Genomic DNA, 21041 nt, shown 5'->3' on the forward strand with positions numbered 1-21041 from the left:
AGTAAAACAACATCATCACTGTTGTCTATCAATTCTTACTACAACACAAGATCTACAATTCAATGAGAGTCCTCAGCAATATACAGACCAGCATTCTCTTTGATCAATCTTTTAAATAAGATTGTTAAGTGATTAATCAATATTTTAGCTAAGATTGTTAAGTGATTGTTAACAATGTTGATCCTAAATATTAATTAGCTAATCATACTGTATAGCATCATAGTTGGTTAGAGTAGCAAAGAGGCAGTGAAACAAGAGAACACAAGTTCAAGAGAAGACCAAAGTGTAATCAGAGCAGACACTGGCAGTAAGGGTCGGATTCCAAAAATGAAAATTGCAGTCATTGTCAGAGGCATTGAAAACTTTCACTCCATGACTTGATATTATGTTTAAAGAAAAACAACTGTACTGAGATATCTAATTTCTCAGAATATAAAAAATACATGTCCTTACTTCTGATCTATAATTATGATTGTTGAGCTTCAAGAACAATTACATTTCAAGTGTGCATACCTGGACTTTCTTCAGAGCTACAGGCATTCCATCTAGTAGGCATGATGCTCTGTAGACTTCACTAAACTGTCCACGACCAATCTTTTTCTCTATTTGGAAATTTCCCAGTGTATTGAGGCCCAAATCAGGACGCAGAGGTTTCTGTGAACAAGAAGCATACATGAAAATAAACACTGCAGAATGCAGAAAATTTGCTTCAATATAAAAATAGGAAATGTTATTCAAGCCCCTATATATATTTTAACGAGGTTTTTTCAGATCTGGTCTTGTTCAGCATCAGTTCAAAGTAATCTCTGGCATGTATTGATAATATCATTAAGCAGCCAATCATTAATAGGAAAAAAAAGGCAATTTTTAATGAATTTGAAACATTTGAATGGACAAAATAGTGATTGGAGTTAAAAAAACACTGAATTTTCAAAAGGATTAAAGATAAATGATATTTTGAAGTATGCTTTTAGGAAAACTAAAAGGAAAACTAAACTTTAATCAATTATTTTAACTTCATCTGCCATTAACAACTTAAAACACTGCACTTTCAAGATAGTTTAGTGAAAATTATTTGCTAGTACTTTTGAGTTTTGTAAGATAATGGAAAATAACTTTTGGATTTCTACCATTGCAGCTTCATACCCCAGAAGCTGTCACTTTGAAATTGTATTGACCACTCAAACCTGCTGCTAATAAAGTTAGATATATTATTTGAAGTGCTCTACTACTTCCATCTTTACATGTTCTCCCTTTCCACTTGAATAGGGCTTAGGCTAGGCCTCAAAGTACACCTGACATACAAGGCTGCAAAATAGCATTACATGGTCAGGGAAGTGGAATGATATTTTTGAGATAACTTTGAAATCTTAACTTAATTATGGCATAAAGGTAAAGTCATTAGTCCAAATAGCTCAAATGCAATTAATAGTATCTGGCATAAGAGACAAATGTTTAATCTTTTACTCACAGGCACAGTATGGATTATTTATTCAGCTACACTAGGGTCCTGAACATAGAAACCAACAGAAACATCAGAGGTAATCCATTAATTGATTTTTAGGAAATAAAATTATTTTTCCACTAGTCAGTTTTACAAGTCTGTAGGCTTTCCTTGAGAAATTGGACTTGCCTTCACTTTGCAAGTTTTATGCATCAACTGTTAGCAGTCTTTGCACCCCAGTGAACATAATGTAAATTTGGAGAACAGGGGCTAGGAAGATGCCATAGGTACTTTATTACTAAAACTAAATTATTGAATGTTGCTCCTTTTGTTGATGCAATGCTAATTTTCATTTTAAATCAAGATAGCAATTAAATTAGCAAGTATTCTGGGAAATTAAGTTTTATTCCCAAGCAAGACGATCATTCATCTAAATATAACATTTTAAATTGCACTCTTCACAATTTCCTAGTTCAACCTTCCACGAGATCTGTCTGCTTTCCTTCCTTCCTTCCTCAATCAATGCCAATCTCATACTGTTTCACATTCTGAGCAGGTCTTGGATCCAATCATTTCCAACCTCTTTGAATATTGGACCATTGCCTCCTATCCCTTCCCCGAAGCTTGCCCTTGATTTCTTCAATCCTTTAATTCCCTGAATCTATGCAAGAAACTGCTTGGAACATTATAAATAAACTCAGAACCACTATTTTGAAGGATTTAATTTTTAATACCAAATAGAAATTCAATATATGTACAAAGCTTAAGCCAAAACTGTAGGAAAGGTTACTTTAAAGATCGATATTTTATAACTTTCACCATAGGATTTGAATAAAAGACATGAACCTTCCTCACTTCAGATACCGACAGATATCTTCTATGCCTCACAATCCCCATTTCCCAAATTTCCAAAACCTAAATTTTGTAAAACAACCATGTTACAGTTTCATGAATACTTTAGTTGATGAACCAACAACATACACGTGTGTCAAGTTTCTCTAGTATATATAACATCAATCTAGTCTAGAAAGTGAAAATAAAAAGAAATTCAATTGATCAGCTTAGAATGATTATATATATATAGTCTGAAGTGGCTACAAACACTACACCAAAAAATCTAATTCAATGAACCAATCCCATGATGCAGGACCAACAGATTTTTAACAGTGGTTTTGAATTTTTGCTATTTTACATTACATTAGAATACCATAAACTGTACATTAGAACACCATAAAGCTTACATTTCAACTGCAGAACTTCTATAGTTGAAATCCCCTTATCTTGTGTTTTATCCTCTAAGGCAAATGATAATTATTTTCCTTATCTCTCAATTCAATATTTTTAAATTAGCAGCAACTTGATCCCAAGGTTGCTGCTGTGATTCACTACCAATTCATTGTTTAAGATGTACTTATTTGAGCCAGTAAAAAAAGGAGATATTTAGCAGAGCGGCGATTGTGTGAGTGGGCCAGTGTTAGAGTGGTCAAGCTTTGGTTCAACAGGCTTCAGTGAGAACAGTCTAAGGGTGCCAAGTAGTTTGTGTTTTTGATTGTGGAACTTGGGATTGAACAGTTGGAGCAAAAGGTATAACAAGTTTGATAAGAGGAAGCTGAGTAAGAGACTCAATTGTGTGGACAAATCAAAGTTTTCAAAGAGAAGGCACAGTTAAGAACAGGTAAGTAATTTTTAATTGTCTATAAATCCTTAGTCTTTGTAGGCAGGATGGTTAAGGCAATGGATGCTCCTCCTGTGAGATGTGGGATTTCAAGGTATTTTCCAGTCTCCCTGATGACTACATCTGCAAGAAGTGTACCCAACTTCAGCTTCTAACTGACAAGTTCAAGAAACTGGAGCTTGAGATGATGTACTCAGGACCATCCAGGAAGCTGAAAACAACACAAATGAAACTTTTACTGATGTGGTCACACTCAGAGTGCAGGCTTCAGACAGTAGATGGGTGACCACCAGGAGAAGTAAGCGGAATAAGCAGTCAGTGCAGGGTTCCCCTGTGGTCATTCCCCTCAGCAATAAGTATACCACTTTGGATAATAAATGGGGGGGGGGGGGGAAGAAGAGAGTGACCTATCAGCGCACAGCAGCAGCAGCCAGGCAAGTGAAACTGTGGCCAGCTCAGAGGCTCAGCAGAAAAGGGTAAAGTCAGGTGGAACAATAGTGACAAGAGACTCGATAGTTAGGGGGATGGACAGCTGATTCTATGGCCGATAAAGAAACGCCAGGGTGGTGTGTCACCTCCCAGGTGCTGGGGTCAAGGATGTCTCAAAGTGGCTGCAAAATATTCACAAGGTGAAGGGTGAGCAGCCAGAGATTGTAGTGCACATTGACCTCAATTACAATATGGGGTGGGGGGGGGGGGAAGTCCTTCATAGAGAGTGTAGGGAACTAGGAAAGAGTCTGAAGAGCAAGACTTCCAAGGTAATAATCTCTGAATTATTCCCAGTTCCCCATGCAAGTCAGGGTAGGAATAGGATGACAGTAGAAATAAATGAGTGATTGAGGAATTGGTGCAGTGGACATGGATTTCAGCTTCTTGGATCACTGGAACCCCTTCTGGGGCAGAGGTGACGTACAAGAGGGATGGGTTGCACCTAAACTGAAGGGGAACTAATTTCTTGGCCAGGAGGTTTGCAAGTGCTACTTTGGAGGGTTTAAACTAGTTCAGCAACACAATGAGATCCAGAGCACCAAGTCAGAAAGTGGAGGGATACAGAGGAAGGCAGATGTCCAGGGCCAGTAAAGACAGGCAGGAGGCAAAGTCATAAATACAACAGGATAGATAGTTTAAAGTATGTGCATTTTAATGCTAGGAGTATTATGGGTAAAGGTGATGAACCTACAGTATGGATCAGTACATAGAACTATGATGTTACAATCATTACAGAGACTTTGTTGAGAGAGAGGAACAGGAATAGCTGCTTAATGTCCCTGGGTTTCAATGTTTTAGATAAGATAGAGAGGGAGGAAAGAGAGATGGGGTGGGGAGCAAGGTGAGGATGGATTTGAACTACCAATTATGGACAATAACATATCTGCACTAAAAGGGACACAATGTAGGGCTTGTCCTCTGAATCTATCTGGGTAGAACTCAAAATTCAGAAATGTGCAACTACTCTGATCGATTGCAGTACAGACCCCTCAACAACCACCAGAACATTGAGGAACAGATATGCAAGCAGATTAAGTAAGGTTGTTGGTCTAGAGTCTTTATCTTCTTAATGCAAGTTGATGAGACAGAATTTGTTAGGTGCATCCAGGTGGGTTTCTTAAATCAATATGTAGATAGGCCAACAGAATTCTGGGCTGTACTGGATCTGGTGTTGGGAATTGAGCCTGGCCAGGTGGCTCAACTTTCAGCAGGTGAGTAGTTAGGGAACAGTGACAACAGCTCCTTAAGTTTTAAGATAGCTATAGATAAGGATAAGTATGGACATTGTGGGAACGTATTATATTGGAGCAGAACAAGAGCACTAGGCAGGAATTAGCAAGAGTTCATTGGGAACAGCAAATCTACCTCTGACACTTGGAGGGTGTTGAAAGACAAACTGCACAGAGTACAAGACAGGTATGTTCCAGTCCAAAGGAAATACAAGGATGGCAAGGTAAGAGAATCTTGGATGTCAAGAGAGGTGATGAATTTAATCAAGAAGAAAAAGGAAACATATGTAAAGCTTAGGAAGCAAGAATCAAGCAAACGATTATAAAGAAGCCAGAAAATAACTGAATAACAGAACTAGGAAAGCCAGGAGGTGCCATGGCAAATAGGATTAAAACATTCTAAATATACATCAGGAGAAAGAGGGTGGGACCACTCAAGGATGAAGGGGGAACATTTGCTTGAATGCAGAGGATGTGAGTGATGTTCTAATAAGTACTTTACATCAGTATTTACCAAGGAGAAGGACGTGGAAGATAGGGAGATCAGTGCTGAGAATATTAATATACTAGGGCATTTCGAAGGAAAGGAGGTGGTAGCATTGGGTCTCGCAAAGAGCAATAAGGTGGTTAAGTCGTCTAGGACTGGTGGGATATACCCCAGGTTATTGAGAGCGGGAAGTGAAGAGATTGTTGAGCCCTTGACCAATTTCTTTATATCCCCTCTAGCCACAGGCAAGGTCCTGGAGGACTGGTAAGTAGCTAGTGTTGTTCTATTGTTCAAGAAGGGAACCTGGGATGATCCTGGAAACTAAAGACTGATGAGTCTCATGCCAGTGGTAAGGGCATTATTAGAAGGAATTTTTAGGATAAGATTCATGAGCATTTGGAAAACTAAGGCCTAATTAGGGAGAGTCAGCAAGGCTTTTTGAAGAGTAAGTCAATTCCTACCAAATTGTTTTGAATTTTTTTGACGAGGTGACAAGGGTGATTGATGAAGATAGAGCTGTTGATATTGTCTACATGGATTTTAGTACGGCATTTCACAAGGTCCCCCAAAGGAGGTTCATCCAGAAGATTACGAAAAATCTGTTAATTTGCTCATTGAAGACAAAAGGTAATGGTCAATGGGGTTTATTCTAACTGGTGGTCTGAGATTACTGGTGTTCCACAGGGATCTGTACTGGGACCAATGCTGTTTGTGATGTATATAAATGACCTGGTTTAAAATCTAGATTGGTGGGTTAGTAAGTTTGCAGATGCATGCGAGCTTTTATTATTCGAGCCATTGAGTCAGAAAATTATGTTGCAGCTTTATAAAACTGTAGTTAGGCCACACCTGAAGGATTATATTCAGGTCTTGACACCCCATTATAGAAAGGATGTCAAAGCTTTGGATAGGGCATATAAGAGTTTTAAATCAGGACACTGCCTGGATGGGCATGTGCTAAAACGAAAGGTTGGATGAACTTAGGTTGTTTTCTCTGGGGCAGCAGAGGCTGAGGGGAGATCTGATAGAGGTTTATAGGATTATGAGATCATAGATAGAGAAGACAGACAGTATGTTTTTCCCCAAAGGTTGAAATGTATTATACCAGAGGACATGCATTTAAGGTAAGACAGGTAATTTTAAAGAAGATGTAAGGGGAAGTATTTTTAAAATATACAGAGTGGTGAGTGAATGCCTGGGATGAACTGCCTGGGGTGGTGCTTTAGGCAGGTATATTAGGGACTTGTAAGAGACACTTAAACATGCACATGACTGTGAGGAATATGGAGGGATATGGACATTGTGGAGGCTGAAGTAATTACTTTAGTTAGCTAATTGATTACCATTTTAATTGATTTGACACAACATTATGGACCAAAAGACCCTGCTGTACTTACTGTTCAATATTCTACATTCTATCTGTAACACTTAAATTGGTGCGTGATGGAAATAAAATTCACCTGATGGCACACTAAAAATAAACCAACTGCAGTAACCAAAGCTAGATCTTGATTGATTTTTTTTTCTAATGTCTTTGACTTTACTAAACTCAAAAGGACTTAACCTTTTCGCATGAATAGTGCACTGTCTTCCAATAGATTAATAAGTTTTGAAAAAATTAATTTTATACATTTTTATATAAAGAAAACCCCATCTTGATTGCTTTGGGGCACCCAACATTATTTCCCTAATTGTGGAAGTGCATTCAGAGACTTTGTTACAAATGTATGAAGCAATTACATGATCCTTTAAACTTTTCCTTATGAAACAAAAGGGACACATTCAAGTGGCAACATTCCAATTTAAAATAGATTTCTGGAAGCGAAATGATATTCATGCGTATCCATTTTTATATATAGTACATGCAATATATATTGTGTATAATGATTGACCGCACCAACTCATACCATCAGCATATCAGTAAAAATAAAGCAAATAGAAACAAAAATAATGCAACTTTTTAAATGTGCATGAGCTATATCTGCCACTGATCAATAAAATTTTGAAGTATTTGACAACATATAAGTAACAGTGTTAGCAATGATGTTATTGATGTTATAAACAACATTAAGTACACATTTTTGGTTATTTCAGAATTTGGATATTTTACATTCAATAAGTATACCCAATCTACAGCACAATTTTTTGTCTTATTGGCGTATGTGATAACTTGACAAATGTTAGCATCAGCTTTTGAGGAACTATGACAACCACATGCTGAGAGCAAAGTCTCACTAATGTGTTCTGGCATGCAAGCCTGTAATCACACATTTACATATGCAATGACCTACATTTGCATGTCAGATCACACACTGTCTTGGTTTATTAAAGCCGGGCACCTCCCAGTGCACTGTGAAGACATTGGTGATATAAGGCCAGAGGGTGGTGTTTCTTGGCAGCTGAGGGACAAACTGCCACCTAGGATTAGGCTGATACAGGCTGAGCATTAGACACTTCATTAGAGGTAATCTGTTTAACAGTGGGCAGTGTATGTAAACTTCACAGCCTATTTGCAGCACCTTTTCCTCCCATGGCCTCTCTTCAAAAGGCCAGAGTAGCTGAGCGACAGCTTGTCTCATCTGCTGCCTTGTCCTGTCATACAATTTAGACATGGAAAGCTGACATGAGGAACAGCATAACTGTACATTCCTAACCACCACTGAGTCACTTTTATTCACAATACAATTTGCTTATTTCATGTTCCAAATTCCAAATGTTCTCCAATGACTATCATTCAGGTCACTGGAATACCACTCTAAAACCTTCCTCATTTCACATTAATATAAACATCACTGTCCAAACAATAAAACAGAAACTCAGATCTAATTTAGCAACTGACGCTTAGATAGCAGATTTCTCTAAAAAGAATTTTGTATTTTTAAATTTTACAGAAGTCAACGGGCAATATTGCAGGAGAATTAATAATACAAGAAATACTGTTGAATTCATTACTTAAGTTCAAATCAAAGTTAAATATATTTTTTAAAATCTTGTAAGTATCAATGATTGCCAGTTCTTTCCCTTCGGCATTACAGTATCATAATTGTTACTCTAATTACACTCCATTCCTTTGTCCAATAATACAAGTGGTACATTAGTACAGTAATCAGCACAACATTTTATAGTACAGGTGATCTAGGTTCAATTCCTGCTGCTACCTATAAGGAGGTATATGTTGATCCTGTTCTCCAGGTGCTCTGGTTTCCTCCCACAGTCTAAAGACATATCGGTTGGTAGGTTAATTGGTCATTGTAAATCGTCCCATGTAAGTTGAGGAATTGGTGGATGTCGTGACTCAAAGAGCCATAAGGGCCTAGTCTGCACTGTATCTCAATAAATAAATTAAACTTTCTAGTATATTTAAGGCAATATCAAGAGAAAGCTACAAACTCAAAGCAATAGAAACATGACAGTATAGTTTTGATTCAATAATTCAAATTCTAAGTAAATTTATTACCAAAGTACATAATTGTTGCCTAATACTACCTTGAGTTTCATTTTCTTGCAGCTATTGACAGGAAAAATAGAGTTTTACAAAAATAAACTATACATGACTATAAACAAAGACTGACAACCAATGTGCAAAAGAAAAACAAAATACAAATAAAAACAATACAGATAACATGAGTTGTAGAGTCCTAGAAAGTGAGGCTGTAGACCATGGAATCAGTTCAGGATAGTGATGAATAGTTATCCTGATGTTGCAGAGTAACATCAGGATAAAAACTGTTCTATCTCTAAAAAATGTAAAAAACTGTTTTTGAACTGGTGATGTGGGACTGAAGGTTTCTGTACCTCCTGCCAGATGGCAGTAGCAAGAAGTCATGGCCTGGTTGACAGGGGTCTATGATGATAGATGCTGTTTTCTTGTGGCAGCACTCCCTGAAAATGTACTGTACTCAGTAGTGCATACCAGGTCATAAGATCAGTTTGGATACTCTCCACTGTGCATCGACAGAAGTTTTGTCAAGTATTTTGGTGACATGCCTAATCTATGCAAACTTCTAAGGAAGTAGAGACATCATCCTGTCTTCTTTGTGATGACGTTGTTTGCTAATTGCATGTCAGCTCCTCTGATATGTTAACGCTAAAGAAGTTAAAGCTACTGACCCTTTTTTCATCTTTGTTTCCCGAATGAGGACAGACTCATGGACCTCTAGCTTCTTCCTCCTGTAGTCTATATTCAGTTCTTTGGTTTTGCTGATGTCAAATTAGTGAGAGGTAATTTTACCAAGGTCAACCAAAAATGTACATATGGTGACTAACCCAAGAAATGAATTAAGACTTCCAGTGGAAAACATCCAAAATTATCTTAGCTCAATAACCAGAGTACCTATTTCTCCTAGGTTATTTCTATGGCACAGGCAAAACAGTAAATTGATAAAAACATACCTCAACCATCATTTCAATGTTCTTTACCATAAAATATAAAGTTTTATATCCCTGTTCCAATGGTCAGATACACTTGCTGCTTTCTTAATACAGTAAGAAACAAAAGACTGAAGAAGCCTTTCATCTCACTCAAGTGCTGCAAGTAAACTCCTGGGGAGTCAATTAAAAAAAATCAACAACAGTAAACACAGCATAAAAATGATGTGCCAGCATTGCAGGCTGTAACATAATCATAGGGTGATGATGAAACTCTAAACTGCTTGAGCTGCAGTCTCTCAGTTGAGGAAATTATCAGAACGCCTAAAGTGTGTTGCAACCTTGTAATGCACTCTCACTACGACAAATTAAAAATCTTCCTGCAAACCATATCCCAGCAAGTGACCACATGCAATCAACATGCGTTTTGTAAATAAAGACTCTTAACACTTCAATGCCTCCTCAGAAATATTGTAATGAAATTTTGTAATATTTTCAAAACTATATATGTACCTTTTAGCAGGTGCATTACTAAGACATAGCAACAATATGAATTTCAGTTGAAGTTTCTCTTCAAAAAGCTTAAGCACATAGATTAGTTATGAAAAGTAAATTGGAATTTCAAAGACTCAAACCATTCATCATTCTGCAATTAAGACAGCCAAATTACTTGTCTTATAGTCTGTAGATGGAGAGTCAGATATCATATTGCTTTTTTTGTGTGAAGATTTTACGTCTCATTTGAAGTATCATTCTGTATTTCAAATCACATGGCATTTGCCAAGACCCAATGCAGTAAAATATTAACTGATTATTAAATGGTCAGCCTCAAGCAATGAATAATTTAGCAAAGGTTAAGTAATTCTAAATAGCATTAACTTCGGTTGTCAAAATGTTATGACACCTGCAAGTAGCTGAATTCCAGAAGTCACAAAAATGTGATTTCTTAGACACGACAATATTCAATCCATGTGTGGTAATCTACTCCCTGGAAATATCCTATTTATTAAAATCAGTTGTTAAGCTGGGTCTATAAAGTTACTGGTTTGCAGATGAAGATGTACATATTTTCTCTGCAATAAACAGATTGGCAAAATCTCACCATTGTTTGCTTCTTGAGCATTATGTGTCAGTTCAGAATATGTCCTACATTATTTTTCTAATGCAACTTCTCAGATGTGGAGAAATATGAATGACATAATGATTAACAAAACATGCACCCATTCAAAATTTCTGGGTGATGTAAAATTACTAAAATGTGTTGAGTTTTTGACTAAGGGATATATGTTTCCATGCAACTCAAATATGGTTAGAGCTTAATATCCACTTTGTCCATATTCTGTCAGATAACCACTTATTATGTTTTTCAGCTACTGGTCCTCTCCTCTCTCTAGAGCTATGAGATACAAGGAATCCACAGATGCACTGCAGGTCAGCAGATTTATTTTAGCATGTTGCTGCTGTTCTCATGTTAGGAACTAAAAATAGTCGACTCTTCAGTAAAGGCAATTATGATGGGGGAATGCTGGAAACAGGCAACTCCAAAAAAAAATTATCTGAAAGCCATCTTTACCAGTTCAAATCCCTCAAGCCATATAAACAAAAGCTGTACAAAGTAAAATGAGCAGGTCACATATAACTTGTTACATATAATCAATGCAAGTTTATCAACCAAAACTCCAATTTGGAAATAAGCAATTAGCAGTACAAACTGTGGTTTAAAATACAATGTAATATTATTAATGTGTTTTTAAATTTATTGTACCCAAAAGATTGCAGACAGTGTATTGAAATGTCCATCCATCCAAAGCTTGATCAGTATTTCTTAAGAAATTTCAGTGGTCCGACCACTCAACATTAAAGGTACATTTCATTTCAGACTGCGCATTGACCAGCAATCTCAATACAATTTCCATCTTGAATTGCTAGTATTTCAACTGTATTATGAGAAATGTTTATATTTGATAATTCTCTTTTTGTGTGGAACAAACAACATGTGAATATTATTTCCAGCAATTACTAAAACATATCAATCAATATGCATTTGTTAAAAACCACCTTATTTTCAAAAAGTCTTAAGTCTTTGGTTCATTCTTCTGCAAAGGTTTATTTGCCTCCAAAGATTTGTTTCCACCAAATGTATTCAAAGTTCAAAGTAAACTTATTATCAAAGTTCACACACATAATCATATACAACCCTGAGATTCACTTTCTTGTGGGCATTCATAGTAAATACAAGAAACACAATTGAATCAATAAAAGACAGCCCCAATAGGATGGACAATAACCAATGAGCAGAAGACAAAAAACTGCAAATATAAAATTAGGAAAACAAAATAGCAGTAATAAATAAATAAACAATAAATAATGAGATAATGATTTGTAGAGTCCTTGAACACGAGTCCATATGTTGTAGGAACAGTTCAGTGATGGGCTGAGTGAAGTTATCCCCTCCGGTTCAAGAGCCTGATGGTTGAGGGGTAATAACAGTTCCCGAAACTGGTGCTGTGTGTCCTGAAGCTCCTGCATCTTTTTCCTGATGGCAGCAACAAAGAGAGAGCATGACAGGGATGGTGGGGATCCTTGATGATGGATACTGCTTTTCTGCAGCAGCATTCCTTGCAGTGGTGCTGAGGACTTTATCCACAATGGACTGGACTGTTTCCATGAATTTCGGTAGGATTTTCCATTCAAGGTTTCCATAGCAGGCCATGATGCCACCAGTGAATATACTCTCTGCTGCGCATCTACAGAAGTTTGTCAAAGATTTAGATGACATGCTGAATCTTCGCAAACTTCTAAGAAAGTAGAGGCACTGTTGTGCTTTCCAATGGCACTTAAATGCTACACCCATGACAGATTCTCTAAAATGATAACACCAAGGAATTTGAAGTTAATGACCCTCTCTATCTATGATTCCCCCAATGACAACTGGCTCAAAGATCTCTGGTTTCCTCCTCCTGAAATCAATAATCGGCTCCTTAGTCTTGCTGACACTGAGTGAGAATTTATTGATGCGGCAACACTCAGCCAGATCTGAAATATTCCTCCTGTATGATAATTTGTCACCTCCTCTGATTCAGCCAGTGACAGTGGTGCCAACAGCAAAAGTAAATATGGCATTGGAGCAATATTTAGCCTCACAGTCTTAAGTATAAAGCGAGTACAAAGCAGACAGCTAAGCATACAGCCTCGTGGTGCACCTGGGTTGATGGATACTATGATGGAGAATGTGGAGAAGATAATGCCAATACGAACTGACTGGGGTCTGCAAGTTTGGAAGTTAAGGATCCAGTTGCAGAAGGATGTATTGAGGAGCTAAATTGATTAGTTTTGAGGAGATGATAGTATTAATTGCCAAGCTGTAGTCAATAAAGATAATCTTGAAGTATCAATCTTCATTGTGCAGATGTTCCAGGACGCTACTTCATAAAATAAGCTACTTTATGGAAATAATCATACAATTAAATATCATACTGAAATACTGGATGTTGAAATACTGGACATTACATAAAGTGCAAATTACTGTTAAGTAGCAAATTATGCTAAACAGATTTTTTATGACTTGACAAAATAAATTCCACCCAAACATTTTAAAAGTGACAGGAAGCTTTTGACACCCAGAAATTGGCAACTTGCTCAATTGGCTCTATGTGACAAAAGCTAAGCAACATCCTGTAACAGTAGCAGTAAATCAAGGATAAAAACTAAAAAAGATAATCACTGTACTTGTTAGCAAAATACTTTTGGAAATAAAAATATATTTAAAAGCCCAACAACAGGAAACTTAACAGGCTGAGTTTAACAATATTTCTAATGTATTCATCAACAAGCACTTAAAGAACCTTGCCAAATGTCCAGCATTATAAATACTCCATTTCATATTGTGCATTCACTGCACTTGTCCAAGGACGTCTTCTTAGAAAAAGCTCCATAATAAAAAAAGAAAATCTACTACTACACAACAGAATTTTTTTCAACTTCAAATGTGAAAAAGAAACCATAAGTTACTCACATACTGAGATTAAATTTGCTACCTAATCAGGTGAAGATTTAATGAAAGTCTTCACATAGTCTTGCAATAAAAATAATGTAGACTGCATTACAGACCAATTAAGCACGACGGTCTTGGCCAAATTTCAGACATCTTATATATCCGGTTATTAGCAGAAAATGTAATTCCTTACAACACACACAAAATGCCAGAAGAACTCAGGTCAGACAGCATCTATGGAAATAGATGCCATCCCATCCTAACTTCATAGATTCTCCAACCCTTCCCTCTCCTCTGATTCCACCAACTCCCTTCTCCCATCTGATCTCAGTTCTTATCCCTAGCGTGTCTTCACCATTTCCTCCGAACATCCCTTGTCTGAGGCTGAATGCTCTGACCTCAAAGGTCTCACTTTTGTCCTCCTTTGCCCATGCCTCAATGAGTTCCATGCCCATCATGACAGCAAGCTCTTTTTCTGTCACCTCCATCGGCAGCAAGGATTCCCCTTTCAATACCAATAACTGCATCGCCAGTTTCCAACCCTCCTCCTCTTCTTAGACACCCTGCTCTGGTTCTCTGCCTGCTCTGGATATTTTCATCTCCAACTGTTAATGAGACATCAACTGTGTTGAATTCAGTACTCTTTTCTCCTCTTTGAACCTCACACCATCTGAGTGCACCCTACTCTCTCCACACCAATTCCACCTCACCATCAAACTCACAGTCAAAGGGTGTACTGTAAGGTCCGGTGGACTGACTTCTACCTTCCTAAGGCCAGGAGGCAACTTTCAGACACCTCCTCTCCCTTAGCCCTTGAAATGGACCCTACTCATGACCATCAGGACATTGATGATGGTGTCAAAGACAATCTCATCAACACTGGAGATCTCCCATTAAACCAACCTCATTGTTTCCCTACCCTACACTGCTCATTTCTACAGTCTACCCAAGATCCACAAAAGCAAGTATCCAGTTTGTTTCTGCTTGCTCCTGCCTCACTGAACTCATGCCTGCATACCTCAACTCCATTTTATCCCTCTTGGTTTAGTCTATTCTCACCAACATTGGTGACACTTCACATATTCTTGAACTCAACAACTTCCAATTCCCTCGCCCTGACCACTTCATTTTTACCACAAAAGTCCAGTCCCTAAACACTTCTATCCACCATCAAGAATGCTTTGAAGCTCACTGCTTCTCTATGAGAAATAGACCTAAATAACTTCCCTCCACCACCAAAACCTCCATCTGGCAGAACCAGTCCTCACAGTCAACAATTTCTCTTTTGATTCCCCACTTTCTCCAAATTTCAGGTGTAGCATTGGCACCCACATGGGCTGCAGTTATGCTTGCCTTTTCACTGGCTACATGAAGAAATCCATGTTCCAAGCCTTCACTGGTAATACTCCCAAACTCTGCTTAATGACTGCACTGGTGTTGCTTCATGCATCCATGCTGAGCTCATCAATTTATCAATTTTGTCTCCAGCTTCCAACCTGCCCTTAAATTCACTTGGTCTATTTCTGACACCTCTCTCTTTTTTCAATTTCTGGAGATAAAGTGCCTGATGATATATTTTATAAACCACCAATTTCCATGGCTATATTGACTATATATGTCTTCCCAACCTGTTTCCTGTAAAAATGCCATTCCTTTTTTAGTTCCTTTGGTTCCACCACATCTGTTTTCAAGATGAGGCTTTTCTTTCCAGAACATCAGAGATGTCCTCCTTCTTCAAAGAACGAGGTTTCCCTTCCTCCACCAATGACCTCCTCTACTGCTATTCTGAGGCCACTCTCAGTTTGAGGGAGGAACACGTAGCTTCCAACCTGTTGGCATGAACATAGATTTATCCAACTTCTAATAATCCTCCCCCCCCCCACTTCCCTCTTCTTCAATTCCCCACACTGGCTCCCCTTTTATCACTTCTCCTCCCCCAACTCCCCGCCCGTTCGCCTCCTCATTACATTTTTCTCATGGTCCTACCTTGCTTCTTGCTTTGTACCCCTCTCTCCACCTACCTGGCTTCACCTATCACCTTCTAGCTTATGCTTCTTCCACTCCCCTGCCCAACATTCTTATTCTGGCTTCTTCCCCTTCCATCCCATTACCAATTAAATGTCTCAGCCTGAAACATCAACTGTTTATTCATTTCCATAGATGGCGCCTAATCTGCTGAGTTCCACCACCATTTTGTGTTTGTGTTGCTCTGGATTTCCAGCAATTCCATTAAGACCATAAGACATGAGAGCAGAATTACACCATTTAGTCCATCAAGTCTGCTCTGCCATTCAATCATAGCTGATCCTTTCTTACCCTCCTCAGCCCCACTCCCCTGCCTTCTCCCCATAACCTCTGTGATGCTATGTCCAATCAAGAATCTATCACGCTCTGCCTTAAGTACACCTAACACCAGCCTCCATAGCTGCCTGTGGTAATAAATTCCACACATTCATCACCCTCTGGCTAAAGAAATATCTCCACATCTGTTTTGAGTTGACACCCCTCTATCCTGAAGCTGTGCCCTCTTGACCTAGACTCCCCCACCATGGGAAACATCCTTTCCACATCTACTCTGTCTAGGCCTTTCAAGATTCAAAAGGTTTCAATGAGATCATTCAGACTTTCATGTTTAAATTTCTTATTTGATTGTGCTGACAAAAAAAAACACTTCATGTTGATACATTGCTTGTCACAAGTTAAGATGTTTCCTCCCAGTCAAATCAACTGGTTGAATTTTCCCAAAATGTTTTACCAGAAAGTGAAGTAATTTTGAAGTGTGCACCTTGTAATGAAGCAAAAAGGTGACAGCCAATTTAAACACTGCATCGCAACACTAAAGACAGTGACCAGATAAATTAATCAAGGTGTCTTTATTGGTGAATATGTACTGACTTAGAGACCTGTTGCCTTATTTGCTTTCCTCTGAACAGTGCCTTAGGTCTTTTATATGAGGTAAACGGAGCAACAACCTGTGCACCATTTTTAGAGGTTGTATGTTTCTTTCCATCTCATCCAAATGCCTGTGAGTTTTAGCTGGATAGATATTTGGGATTACTTGTCTACCAATAGGATATTTACTCTGTTTTAACTAAGGTCATATTGTTTTATTAATCTTTTAATTAAATAGCAGCCCTGGGAATATTTGGTAGACTCATGTCGACATAGAAAGTATGTGCAGAGAACAGGCTTGGTTTACCATTTTACATGATCATGGCTGTTCATCCACTTCAGTACCCTGTTACCTTCATCTTCCAATATCTGTCAATCCAGTTAGCATTAAGAAAACTATCTACCTGCTTGAATACACTTAAAAACCTGGTGTCCACTGCCTTCTGTGGCAGAGAATTCAACAGGTTCATCACCTTTCAGATGAAGAAAATTCCCCTGATCTGTTCTTAAAAAAATATACCCAGCATCTCGAAGTTCTGACACCTGGACAAGTCCAGACATGTTTAAAGTATATAGGTGACAATGCCTCCCAGTTTTCTTAACTTCAGTGAATATAAACCCAATGAACTCAATCTCTCCTTGTTCATCAGTCCAGAAAACCTTGATTACACTCCCTCCATGGCAAATGTTCCACAGATAAGGAGACCAAAATTACACACAACTCTTGATGACATCTTACCAAGGCCTGTAAAGCTGCAGCAAGGCATTACTGCTTGTTTGTGCAAATCCTCTCATAATAAAGGGCAATATACCTAAAAGCTTTCTGCATTTATACACTTACTTCCATCAAATGCTATAAAATCTTTAGGTCTTGCTGTACCTCCTTGTTTCTTAATATATCACTCCTCTAATAATAACCTGTATTTCTCATTTCAAAATAAAATGGATGACCTAATATTTATTCACTTCAAATTGCATCTGTTGTGTATTTGCATACTCCACACTATTTGTCTAAATAATAATGTAGCCTCTTTCTGTCTTCCTCAGAGCGTACATTTCCCCACATTCAGCTTTGTGCAGTGTACAAACTTGGATACAATGTATTATGTATTTAATATTTCAGTAATATCTGAGTAATATCATAAATATATTATTCAAGTAGTCTTTATTTGTTTAAATTATTTATTACAGGTTATATGTAAATATACCTGAATTTCATATGTCATGATATTGCCACGTGATATGCACACAACTCACTTAAAATAAAGTACAAACTAAGACTTGCATTACTTGGGTCTCATTTTCCTTTGAATTAGTTTAACGTTTTGCAGAGTTATAAAACAGTGACAATGAGATATTTTTAAAATTAACTCGAGGTGACACAGTGAGACATTTTAGTTTTAATAAAAACAGTGCAACATGTGTCTCTTCAGAAGGAAAGACACGATCAAGTTTTTAAAAAGCCAGACAATGGAAGAATTCATGGATTCATAAACAATAAGAACTGGGTGATAACAATCATGCAAAAAGCAGAAATGGCTGGCTATATTGGAAAAATTGACATGTATATTGTATATGGAGTGAATTGAACCGTATTTTAAAGTGAATGGAATAACTAATGAAAAACAAGCACCAGTTTTGCTGAGTGCATTGAGTTTAAAGGCACACAGTTTGCCTTGAAGTTTAACTGCTGCAACTAAACCAGCAGAAATGAGTTTTGCTGATATTATGAAAGTAATTTAGAAATGAAGCCATTGTTGATTGCAGAATGCTTTAGGTTTCATATGTGGAATCAAACGGAAGGAGGGTCCATTTCAGTGTCAGTGGCTGAATTGAATTGATAGTCTAAGTATTGTCAGTTCAGTGATGGGCTTAACAATGCAATGAGAGACCGTTTAATTAATGGAATCTTACATAAAATCAGTTTCTAACCAAAGCACATTTTATGTTTAAAAGAGCAGTTGAAATAGCTGTATCAATGGAAACTGCAGACAGAGAAGCAATTGAGTTGCAGTCAGGAATGAAAGTGAGTGTGAATAAAATTGTAACGGCCCAGCCAAACAAACTGTGTTACTGTTGTGGCAGGGGCTCACATATACCACACCACTGCAGGTTTAAAGGCAAAACTTGAAGAAAATGTAATAAAGTAGGACACATATAAAGAGGATGTCAGGCAGACAAAAATAGTCTGCAATGGGAAGAGAAACAGTTAAAAAATCAAGTTGCAGTTTCAAAAGAGCACTAATCTGCATGCTATTGATGAAAAATCTGATAATGATGAGAGTATGAGAGTGACACAGAAATGGGCAGCCTTGTGAAGTGCTGTGAAAACTAACCACAGACAAGCAATATGGCTTACACCAGAAGTGAATGCCAAATTGAAATGAAACTGGACACTGGCTCAGCTGTTTCAGTGAACCACAAAATGGGTTTGAATGACATCACGAAGATTCTAAACTGAAACCTGCAGACATCTAATTAAGAACTCATACTGGCAAAAAGATAACTCCTGTGGTAATGACATTTGTAACTTTGAAATACAACAACCAACAAGCCACATTAGGTCTATTCATGGTAAAATCAGGAGGGCCAGCATTGTGGTGACATGATTAGCTGAATTTCAAGTGAGAAACTAAAAGCTGTGTGTAAAAGTAGATGCAAAGACCAAACCCCAGCCAGATGAATGGAAGGCCAAAAAGAAAGAAGTCACTGGAGATATGAAAACCGAGGATTTGTCAGATGATGTTGTGGATGAGGAAATGAAGAGGAGATCAGATCATAGAGCGAGGAATAGAATGGTTAATAAGAGAATACTTCAGTAAACTAAATGTACCTTACTAAGATCAAGATGAACAAACTAGAAAAAGGAGAAGAAAGGTGTCCCAAGCTGTCAGAACCACTTCCTGCAGTCTCAGAGTCAACACCTGCAACCACCATGGAAGAGGCCCCAAAACCTGAGATTGTTTTCACAGCTAGAAGTCTTGAAAGATGCCACCCTACAAGAGTAAGAATTCCTTCACAGCAATTAAATCTTTAGGCCTGAACGGGAGAATTTAAGATTTACTTTGCTGAGATCTCTGTATAGTCACTGTATTAAATAGCATATTTGGTGTATAGACAATAGACAATAGGTGCAGAAGTAGACCATTTGGCCCTTCGAGCCTGCACCGCCATTCTGAGATCTTGGCTGATCAATTCCTATCAATACCCGGTTCCTGCCTTGTCCCCATATCCCTTGGTTCCCCTATCCCAGGGGTCAGCAACCTTTACCACTGAAAGAGCCACTTGGACCCGTTTCCCACAGAAAAGAAAACACTGGGAGCCGCAAAACCCGTTTGACATTTAAAATGAAATAACACTGCATACAACGTTTTTTTTGCCTTTATGCTATGTATAAACAAACTATAATGTGTTGCATTTATGAAATTGATGAACTCCTGCAGAGAAAACGAAATTACATTTCTGCATGCAACAAAAACATTTTGAACTCCGAAAAAAAGACGTTGGGTTGAAGGTTACTTTTAAGTAAAATACTCAATGTCTATTTGAGTTCTTCTTGTATTTATGAAAAACGCTGAACTTAAATTTTCCGCCAGCAGCAAACCAAAAATAACATCAGCCAGCTGTCAACCTGAAAAATAAAAGGACTATTTCACTAAACAATGAAAAAATATGAATATTCCTAAAATAATAGGCAATTAAAATATGTATCATACTTGGTTAATGGGATTTCTGCTCCTGGACCTCAGCGCACAGCATCTGCACATCAGGGCTGTATGACGTCACCTTCATCTTTACACAGAATCGCAAGCTGTCATCTGTGAGGTGTGCACGATGTTTGTTCATGTTGGAGAACACCTGCTCACATACATATGTGGATCCAAAGATCGACAGGACTCCAAGCGCATACTTTTTAATGTTTACATAAATGTCGGGGATAGCATTCCATGTTTCGAACACAAGTTTGTCCGGTTTAGGGAGGTTCTCAATATCACTCCATTTGTGATTCTGAGCAAGAACGGCCTTCTGACGGGCAACATCTTCAAGGTCTGCTGTCAAGCGTCTAAACTTGGACACCCATATGTCTTTGTCGGCTATGTCGGCCAGTTCCATCTCAAGATCAGGTTGACTCACACCTGCCAATGCAGTCGTATTCAGTAGGGAAGGATCGATGCTTAAGGGAGTGACCGGGAAGGATAATGTGTTTTTTTCCTCTCTGAACTCACAGAAGCGTTTCCCAAACGATGTTTGCATTGCGATGATTGCAAAATGTAAATACTCCGAAATTATCATGTCGTGACCTTGTTTGAACTCTCTCAAATTGGGGAAGTGAGACAAAGTGCCTTTCTGTAAATCTCTGGCAAGCACTGTCAACTTGCGCTCGAATGCCAAAACATCCTCCAACATGTGCAGGGCTGTGCGTCCTTTCCCCTGAAGAGCTGTGTTCAGCGTGTTCAGGTGCG

The 21041-nt window shown here is 38.0% G+C and overlaps 1 protein-coding gene across 6 annotated transcripts in view; it reads right to left on the reverse strand.

Annotated features, from left to right (window-relative positions):
* The window catches only part of nek7 (NIMA-related kinase 7), a 240360-nt gene that overhangs the window by 79952 nt on the left and 139367 nt on the right, over positions 1 to 21041 (reverse strand). For all 6 annotated transcript variants that reach the window (XM_059984695.1, XM_059984697.1, XM_059984696.1 and 3 more), the window contains one exon: positions 514 to 654. In XM_059984695.1, the coding sequence (XP_059840678.1) occupies positions 514 to 654 (141 nt within the window). The remainder of the gene's footprint in view (positions 1 to 513; positions 655 to 21041) is intronic.

This window comes from Hypanus sabinus, chromosome 11 (assembly GCF_030144855.1).
Source record: "Hypanus sabinus isolate sHypSab1 chromosome 11, sHypSab1.hap1, whole genome shotgun sequence".
Classification (NCBI taxonomy): Eukaryota; Metazoa; Chordata; class Chondrichthyes; order Myliobatiformes; family Dasyatidae; genus Hypanus; species Hypanus sabinus.